Source organism: Odontomachus brunneus, unplaced genomic scaffold, assembly GCF_010583005.1.
Source record: "Odontomachus brunneus isolate Ranch 3 - 2012 unplaced genomic scaffold, Obru_v1 Obru_scaffold_324, whole genome shotgun sequence".
Classification (NCBI taxonomy): domain Eukaryota; kingdom Metazoa; phylum Arthropoda; class Insecta; order Hymenoptera; family Formicidae; genus Odontomachus; species Odontomachus brunneus.
This window is the reverse complement of record NW_022639774.1, coordinates 127,658-138,045: the sequence shown is the minus strand read 5'-3', so window position 1 is coordinate 138,045 and position 10,388 is coordinate 127,658. Positions and strand designations below refer to the sequence as shown.

Genomic DNA, 10,388 nt, shown 5'->3' with positions numbered 1-10,388 from the left:
ATGTATTTTCAGACATGAGGACAAGAATAGACACCGATGCGGGCTCATATGCGCCTCAGAATGTAGACATGTTATGATGTTACAAAAATACCTTATTTAATAATAATAATCAACATCATGTCAAGAATTTGCAACATAATTTGTACATCATTTGTGTGCATTTAGTGCTCATGTCATGAGATCACGTAATGATCTTTAAAAAAGTATCAAATTGGAGTCATAGTATGAAGTCACATTGTGATGAAACATGATCATCACGCATTTCTATCTGGGCAGGGTGTCACACTCTCCTCCGGGCATTTTGTGGGGACGTAGAATGGGTTGATGTAAACAAAAAAGTCCTATACCGTTTTGCGATATTTGCAATAATTATTGAGATATTAATTATAGAAAATTTGTGAATGATCATGCAGGATATGGTAAATAAGTGATAATAGCGACGACTGCCGTCATGTACTTATACTTTAGGTCAAATTGAACAAAAAAATCCTCTACCATTTTGCAAATAATCACATAGATTTTTAATTATTAATTAAAGAAGATGAGTGCATTATCACGCAAAATCGTACAATAATCTTCTTTAATTAATAATTAAAAATCTATGTGATTATTTGGAAAATATTTGTAGAGGACTTTTTTGTTCAATTTGACCTAAAGTATAAGTACACAACGGCAGTCGTCGCTACTATAACTCATTTACCATATTCTGCATGATCATTTAAAAGTTTTCTACAATTAATATCTCGATAATTATTGCAAATATCGCAAAACGGTATTTATGTTTTACGGACTTTTATGTTCACATCAACCCATTCTACGTCCCCACAAAATGCCCGGAGAAGAGTGTGAGATACCCTATATATGTATAGACTTATGCATTAGATAAATTTAAATATCTTATATCCGTATAAAAAATTGTTATAATTTTTCTCCTATATTATCTAGTATAAACAGTACATATATATTTAGAAATAGATATAACAAATATGTTTGATATTTTAAATATATATATATAATTAACTTTGCATATATTATATAGCATAACGAAACTATATATAACAAGCTTTTAGATATCAAAACTAAATTAAGAGAATTTTAAAAGTCTCTTTTTCTCTCTCTCTCTCTCTCTCTCTCTCTCTCTATATATATATATATATATATATATATATATATATATATATATATATATATAGAGAGAGAGAGAGAGAGAGAGAGAGAGAGAGAAAGAGAGAGACTTTTAAAATTCTCTTAAGTTTTGATATCTAAAAGCTTGTTATATATAATTTCGTTATGCTATATAATATATACAAAGTTAATAATGTACATCAATCAACGATCAAGAGATATGATAACACCTCGTACAATATACAGAATATCCCGCTACTACCCCATTATCTCTTAATTTCTGAAGTAATTTGAAGAAAAAAATCCTAATGTGGAACTTATAATACTTTCCAAATTATATACGATTACAGTTTACCAATTATACTGGCTAAAGTACGCGTGCTCAGGTATAGTATAACATACAATGGTACAGGTGCACATATCGCCTCTTTTTCAAATATTGATATGGAAGTTCCATATAATATGTAACAATAATCTGCTTTTCCTATCATTTAAATAAACATATCGCAAATAATAACAATTTCGTCAAAATGTTATGAATAAAATATCACACAATATATTTATGAGAATCAATAAGCTGTGACACATTTGACGTTTCTTTCAGAGATTTACAACTAATTTCATATCTTATGCAAATTCTCGCTTATGTACATACACCTGTACCATTGTATGTATCTGTACTATTGTTGTACCGTACATGAGCGCGCGTACTTTAGCCAATGTAATTGGTCAACTTTAATCGTTTATAATTTGAAAAGTACTATAGACTCGACATTTTTGCATTAGAATTTTTTTTTTTCAAATTACCTCAGGAATCCGTCCTTAAGAGATAATATGGTAGTGGGACACCCTATATATGTAAGTATGTGTCTGTTTCTTTGTGTGTATATGTATGTATGTATAGGCGCTAATATTATAAGTTTTAATATCCGGGCACACCAAATTTTTGTATTTTACTTTGGTCGATCTTAATTAAAAGCTTGTCCTATGGAATTTAGAATTTGTGTAAACTCTCAATAGAACATATATAAACTTAAAATTTATTTTTATGTTAAATAAAATTGATATATATATATATTTTTTTTATAAAGTATATTTCTTTTCAGCGTGTGCGGTCCATGTCATTCATTATGTGATTCTGCCTTTTTACAAACTAAAAACCATTTTTTATTAGATATGTCTATAAAATTTGTCCCGCCACTCCTCGTGCGCTCTTTCGCTCATATGGTTTAATTAATTTCTTAACAGATTTAATCTGTATACTACGGTTGTATTTGAAATTTTCGGACACCCTGTGTATACAGAATATTTCTGAAGTTTTCCAAGATTTTAAGATTTGGTTTTTGAGATTATTTGATTTAATATTTTAGTAATTGTTTTTTGTTTAACGAAGAAAAGCTCACATGAACATAGGCTTTAAGGATTCCTCAAGGAATAGGATTTTTAAAACGTGTTTAAAAAATTGTGTTTTAAATGTTTAAATTTTAAAACGTGTTTTAAAATTTTATATATTGAAAGTCCAATACCTTCTAAACTAATTTTATCAGAATCTATCAACATTATTTTTAGTAGATAATTAATAAAATAATGAAAATGTCCAAAAAATTTTTAATTCCGTCTACTGGCATTTCTATCTATTGGTATTACAACTTCAGAGTAGTAATATTCAACCTAAAACTAAACTCCGTTTCTACACTATTTTACAAAAACTTTTTTACAAAAACGGTGAATATAGGTAAAAAGAAAGTCTGAATAGAATATCTAAGTCCTTGTCAACAATCTTGTTTTAAGACGTAAGCTGTAAGAAATTGACCAACTACAGTTGATTATTCTAAAAATCGATTATTTTAAAAATAGACTATAGTTAATCAATTTCTTACGTCTTAAAGCAAGGTTGTGGACAAGGGCTAACGCGACTCCTGTTTGCAATGTGCAAGTAGAACTCATCAAACAGAGCGAAAAATTCATGTACCATTTTGCAATTATGTGTATTTCGAAAATAATAATTAAAGAAAATTAGGAGAGAGAGAGAGACAGAGAGAGAGAAACAGAGAGAGAGAGAGAGAGAGGGGGGGGGGAAACGGAGGGATAGAGATGAGTACGCATGATGCAATGGAACGAGCTGTTTAGACTCGTTCAAAATGGAATCTTGTTTAAAATGTCTGAATCAATTGATAATCTCCTTATAATGGTAGGAGATGCATAATGTTGGACAGTGCAATAGTGTGTTATAATACTTTCTAGCATTATGCACCGCCCACTAGATTGTTATACACACGCACATACGCGTACATTGTCATAGAAATCTTATCTAAAATATGAGTAAGCGTTATAAAGAAAATTGACATATTTTACGATAAAATTGTTCAAAATAAATGTAATGACTGTCGAGGAAATATACGATATAAAACAATCGTACCGTTTACCAATGTAAAATATCTTATTACGAAATCTTTACGTAAATACATTACCAACCAACATATTAGCATTTAACGCGACCTTCAATTTCTTCACTGAATTGAACAAACTTTTGAAGTTCCAAGAGAGTCATCCATTGCGGCTGCACGCCTCCTGATGCCTTCTAGGTAAACTTCACGATTAAAAAGCCCAGCACCAAGTGGAATTCTAAAAATAAATAACAATGTACATTTATATTGTTACTGATATATGCGTACTATTCGCTTGTTAAATATCCGTTGCTTGAAATTTTAATAAATATCAAGACACGTACGTATCAATACCCGGTCTCAGTATGGTCTTAAAAACTCCCCAGACTGGCTTGTGATCTGAAGTGCAAATACTAGGAACAGAATCGTATATTAAACATTCTATAGTACCGTCTTTACATGGATTAGCAGTGTCGTGACTGACACGTCTAATATATCCTCTGGTATGACCTTTCCCCTTGAACAAGATTCTATCGGTGTATGCTGGAGTGCGTTGCTTACTGCTGGAATCGAAATTATGTGTTCCCGGATCGTACTTATAAGTAGGAGGAAAAGTGACAGGGGCTTCTTCGAATCCACGCAGTATCGCACCTTCATTCAAGATAGTTCTCAATTGATCTTTATGTAAGTTTATCGGTGACTCTTGCGGAAAGCACGTATTCGTGATCCACTGAATTACTTCTTCTCTTGGTTGAACTAAACGAAAATTCAAATCCCCGCACCAAAACACGCAATCAAAATTTTGTGTAACATCTGAAATATAAGATATGCACAATATACTATGCACAATATATAGAATGCAAAAGAATACTATCCTACAAATCGATACCTTTGCTCTTATGTTTAGTGGGTAGCTCCTTGGGAAGGTCAAGATTCCTAATGATTCTCTTTATATCGTTAACTCGTTCTTTCACTTTATCTTGATGCGCAGTCAAATGAGCGGTGACAAAGAGAAAACTTGTGCCAAATATCATGAGAGCTATGGCCACAGCACCCTTAGTTCTAAATGCCGTTCCAGTTCTCGTGGAGAAACTATCCTCTTCCGGAATGGAGCAGAACCAGATTAGATCTCGTCTCAAAAACAATGCAAGATGCAGTGTACCGAGGCTACTGCTAGTAAGCAGTACGTGCGAAGGGCCGAGAGTTTCTTGCAAAGCCGCTTCCCACTCGTTTCGTTCGGAACATGATTCTTGTGTGCCTATAGCTAATAAATCAGGAATGGTCTCTATATCGGGAGGTAACATAAAATCGTTTAATTCTTTCGGCGGAGTCTGTCCATTCATGTTCCATGTGCCAATAAAAATTCTTAATTCTCGATTTGGCAACACTTTCTCGAGTTCTACTGGTCCGAGTAAAGAATTGGCAGCAATTCTTCCGTGAAGAAAATTCCTGCAAAATTAAGTTATCAGTAAACGAGAACTAATGTCAACGAGATATACTTTCTCTAAAAAGTTTAAAAAGTCATATATACCTTTCTCGTGCTTTCTGTGTAGGTATTAAATTTAATACTTGTGCGGCAAGTAAAGATTGTTTTGCTAAACTATCCATAGACGCTCCTGTTGTCTGACAAAAATAACGATCTTTTCTTTTAGACAGAGCATCATGTGACGTTGAACGTGGCTTATGCTGTATCGGTGCACTTTTAATAGATTCTGGACTAGAATGTCTCATTGAGTTTGTTGGCGAATTCACGATTAAATTATCCGCGGATCTTCTATGTAACAGTTTACGACGTAATTGTCCTGGTATATTCGGGGACTGCGATCCAGAGGAAGAGTTTTCACCTGAAACATTTTATTATATATCACATACAAAATTTTCTTTTAAAGAATTCTTATGAGTCGTGATAGCGCCAAAAAATAAAAAAAGATACTTGAAACGTTATTGAAACATATTTGAAACATTATTTTGAAAACATAAAATATGAGTATTGAGAAATACAATAAGCTTAAGAAAATAATATGCTTAGAAATTAAGATTCGTAATGAAATCTTCTATAATAAAACCAAATTAGTTCAATTATTGTCTACTATAAAGTCTTAACTAATGTACAATTTCCAACATTACTAGTATATTATGACATATAAATTTGTTAATATTTATTCACCTAACATAGTTACGAGCTAAAATTTGAAATTTTCCAGTACGATTGTATCGTAGAATCGTTTAAATAATATAGTTATATATATTTAAAACTAGAACAGTCAATCATCTTATAAAACATTATTAAGTCAATAGTCCATGCTATTTGAATTTATATTTAACAACTTGTCATTTTCGTTAAAAAAAAATATATATATATATATATATATATATATATATATATATATATGTTGTAAGATTTTTATAAATTCAATTTTTTAGAGAAATTTTTTTTTTATAAAATAGTAATATTTTCTTGCAATTATTGCAAAGCTCTTGCAACAAATGTAAAATCTCCTATTAAATATATATCTGAATCCTATTATTTCAATTTAAAAGATTAGAAGTTAGATGTATAAAATATATACAATTATAGCTGCATATAAACATTACAATATTAAGTTTATTACTTAAAGTTTACGTTTCTAATTTAACTAGGTATAAAACAATTATATATATTGTTTGATAGAAGTAAAAATATAGAAGTTTGATAGAATTAAAAATATACATATTTTTAATTTAATAATGCTAATATTTGCTGAGAAAAATTTAATATTCCATAATAACAAAATGTATAAGAATATGTTCTAGCAAAAACATAATATTCTAATCTTAAGCAGCATATAAATTTCATGTATTATTTTATACCTTCTTTTTCTGGTTTTTCACAAGCAGTATCATGATACTGAACCATTTTGTAAACTTCTGAAGGATTGTAGAACTGCCGTTCCATTTCCAGGAAGAAATAAGTGATATACTTTCCTTTTGTAAAATACTCATCCTTTAAGTATTTTTGAGTTTTTTCTGACTCAATTAAATGTTCATTTTCATCTTCTGAAGATTCTTCGAACGAGTCTTCCGTTGAGTCTGCAGAGAAGTCACTATCTTCACTACTCTCTTGACAAATTGCTTTCATTTCTTTTACTACAAATGCGCATATATTATTTGTAACATTAACATTATTAGTACAAGGTTGTAAATTTGCGCTTTTCAAATCAGAATCGAAATATTCTGTTCTATTATCAGTATTTTTCAAATACGATTGAGAAGTTACGCATAAATTATTATCCTCCTTTAAAAACGCCATTTTTGTACTCAAATATCTGTCTGACCCTAATTTACATTTCTCCTGCTCATTTTTTGTAACGTAATATTTTTTACATTCTAGTTTCTTATTATTTTCTATATCATGAGTTTCCAATCTGAAACTCTTGTTATTTTTTATAGTAATAACATTTTGACAACTTTGTTGCACATACATATCTGAAATATCTTTATCATTATATTCTTCTGTTCCAAACGAACTATCTTTTGCCGTTATACAAGTTTCATTTTTGCTAATGGCTAGCGGTGCAATCTTATCATCAGAGTTATGAGGTATATTCTCCAAATTATTAGATTGCCTATTATACGCTGCCATCTGCCCATAAAACTCTGATTGTTGTCCTAATTCATCGTATTTCCTTTTAAATATACGTGATATTTTGTTAAGAAATGAACTTTTTCCTTTTTTTTTATTTATACTCGACATTTTTAACAAACTGTTCGCACTTTGAATAATCAATAACTGTACGTGTCAAAAATAAAATGATAACTGACTGTTACTAGAACCACGTCTACAATCGTCACAGTTTTATATCGATACACTGAAAATGTTGCGCTTTACCGTGCGGCTTTAAAACGTAAGATGGTGGGGATATACAAGGTCATCTGATCACCATTCAACTACATTACACAATGTACATAATGAGGAAAATTGCAAAGGAGTCACGCCTAGTTAAAATTAGATATGAGAGAATTGAAGCTTTTATTTTTATAGCATTAAAATACATTCTTCTTTTTCTCAAAATATTTTCAGAGTAAAATATCAAAAAGTATTATAAGCATTTATCATTCTGTTATTCAATTAGTACTAATTATCTAGACATGTTTATTTATCAATTAATCAATCATCAAAACAGATAATTTTTTATATGCAAATTCAATAAATTTTGCAAACATTAATAAAACGACTTAGGATGAATATAATTATGATATATAAACTTACCTTCTACATAAATATTATGGCACTGTTTCTTTGTTATTGCTATGCTATTCTTTTTGATCATAGTCTCTTGAATCTGAGCATCAGTCTCAACACATATCTCTTCTTTCTTGAGTGGTACATTTGTTTGACAATCTCCATTCACAGAAGCTACTTCAGATCTCACTGAAGTGTGACTTAAAGTTGTTGGAGAAAGTCTACTAACAGTTAAGCTCTGAGGTGGTGTTCTACTACGTTCAGTCATGGCGCAACACAAAGACAGTTTAGTACTGGTTTGAGATCCATGTTGTGAACTGTTTAACTTAGAATTTTTATTTGAATCCTCATTCTTATAAGATTGCTCTAAGCAACCAACTTTAGTCTTCTTGTTCATCAGCATACGACAAAGAGACTTCTTCTTTTGCTTTAATTTTGGAGAAACATCTACCTTGGCAACATTTGAAACACTACAAATTTCATTTCCTTCGCTCTGCTCCATAATACTTCAGCTGTATCATTTAATGTGATTTGAGACTTGTAATTTATATTATGTATCTTTTAATTATATGAATATTATAGAATTATTATAGAACTTTGTTCTATACCTAAATGTTTAGCAACTTTTTCAATAAGTAACAAATATAAATGCATTATTTTTATTGGAAATTATGTAGAATAGTATATTTATATAATACTTAGAATTTCTTATATATTCACTGTTGACTAGTTAAAGATATCACTTGGAATATCTTGAACATTCCACTATATATCATAAATAATTTTTAAGAATTCTGCACAGAAGAAATTATAACATTATATCTTACAAATACTTATGGTTTGCTTTGATGCTTTGATACTGGTTGTGCCATTGAATATAATTGTGCTATTAATCAACCATTTGCCATGATTACATATCAATCTTAATATTTAATCATGCGAGTAGAAACTCGTAATTTATCAAGTAATCGTATTTATATCAACGAATATTTTTGGGCTTTAGACTAGATGCGCAGATCATAATGTATAATATTTCAAATTGGCGTATCTACTCAATCTGTGTGACCGTACTAGTACAGTTGCATTTTCATTCTGGAGACATATGAAAAATCACTCAACATTAAGTAACTACGTTGCTTCTAATTGTATTTCGATCGATCAGTTGCGCCAGCATTGTAGTCTTCAAAACTTTAATTCAACAATGTCATCCCATCTAATTTCCATAGTTCAATTTCAATTTCCTGATTCGTGTGTTTGTTTTTTCGCTTTCATAAGATTCGGTTCAACGATCATAAACTTAATCGCACTAACACTGATGAATCGATGCGTCGTTCACTCCTCTAAATTTATAACAAACCAACTTTGATTTGATTGAATGCATGTTTGAACGCTTGCTATCAGAACTCTAACTTCAGCTTCCATTTCTAGCAGTTGCGACGACAAGTCGATACTTGACTCAGCCCACATTACTTACGAATGCGCAGACCGTTCATTTTTTCATTAATCTATTGTGCTGCCGAAATAAGTTGTGCATTGTAATTTCTCCAATACACACCTACGTATAATACTATATTTCCGTCGGTGATTTATTTCACTATTACAAGGCGGCCACGATTTTTATAACAAACGACAAATCGATCGTTGTAAATTATCTGTTGATAAACTGCATTCCAAAATATACTGATAGAATAAAAAATCCATAGTATACATAACGTGAACTATCGAGCATTCATAGGCTGCATTCCAATATCAGAGAGAAGGAGAGGCGTCATGGGTCGGTTTTAGGTGATCCCGATTTCAGTTGAATGGCTACAGCGCCTCTAATCAATTGTGTACATAAACTACGTAGCCAATGTGCACGAATTGTCTCAGTGGGTAAAGAAGTAATATCCACGATTCTGTTCCGTGCTATATTCATGATCCCATATAGCACCGATAGATTGCAAAAACATTGCAATAATCTTTCACCGCAATATTGCAAATTCACTGCAAAATGTTGCTGCATCGTTGCTGTTGAATTGCAACAACGTTAAAATGTTCGCTTTTTGGAAGATTGCAACAAAATATTACAACAATATTGAATGTTATGAATTTGCAATAATGCATTGTTATTGCAACAATACACTAATGTTGCATATAAATGGTATATAAATGGTATATAAATGTAAATAAATCCCCAGATAGCCAAACCTGTGCGAGCAGATTTTACGCAGAGTCTGTCAACAATATCTGTTGACAGAATGGCAACAGACTGCACACAGAAACTGTTTTAGCAGTCTCTGACGACAGATTGGTGACAGATTGTGCGCAGAGCCTGTCGACAGACTCTGACGACAGACTGCCGACAGACTGCGCGCAGATTCTGTTTCCTAGATAGGCTATTTAATTCTATTAAGGGCCATATGTACGTTATTAAATGGGGCAGTTTCACATACACCATGCTGCAAAGAAGTCAAGATAATTATATTGTGCAATAATTGTACACATATACACAATAAAAAACAATGTTTATATTTTAAAATTGTATTACACATTTTTTATAAAAAAACAACAATAATAGAGAAATAACGAGTACAAGTATAGAATAGTACAACGGTTAAATGGCCATTTAAAGGCGTACACATGTCATTCCTGGTAAAAATTGTTCTCATAAT

At 31.1% G+C, this 10,388-nt stretch overlaps 1 protein-coding gene across 5 annotated transcripts in view; it reads right to left on the bottom strand.

The window, feature by feature from the left end:
- The window catches only part of LOC116853451 (inositol polyphosphate 5-phosphatase E), a 15,097-nt gene extending 5,593 nt beyond the window's left edge, over window positions 1-9,504 (bottom strand). The window contains exons 1-6 of one of the 5 annotated variants that reach the window (XM_032834553.1): window positions 7,762-9,504; window positions 6,363-6,638; window positions 5,044-5,356; window positions 4,402-4,961; window positions 3,857-4,325; window positions 2,201-3,750 (exon numbers count right to left, since the gene is read on the bottom strand). In XM_032834553.1, the coding sequence (XP_032690444.1) occupies window positions 3,636-3,750; window positions 3,857-4,325; window positions 4,402-4,961; window positions 5,044-5,356; window positions 6,363-6,638; window positions 7,762-8,236 (2,208 nt within the window). In that variant the 5' untranslated portion in view covers window positions 8,237-9,504 and the 3' untranslated portion in view covers window positions 2,201-3,635. Of the gene's footprint in view, window positions 1-2,200; window positions 3,751-3,856; window positions 4,326-4,401; window positions 4,962-5,043; window positions 5,357-6,362; window positions 7,653-7,761 lie in introns of those variants that run through there. The other 4 variants (XM_032834554.1, XM_032834552.1, XM_032834556.1 and 1 more) reach the window with 4 other exon arrangements.
- Between the last annotated feature and the right edge of the window lie 884 nt (window positions 9,505-10,388).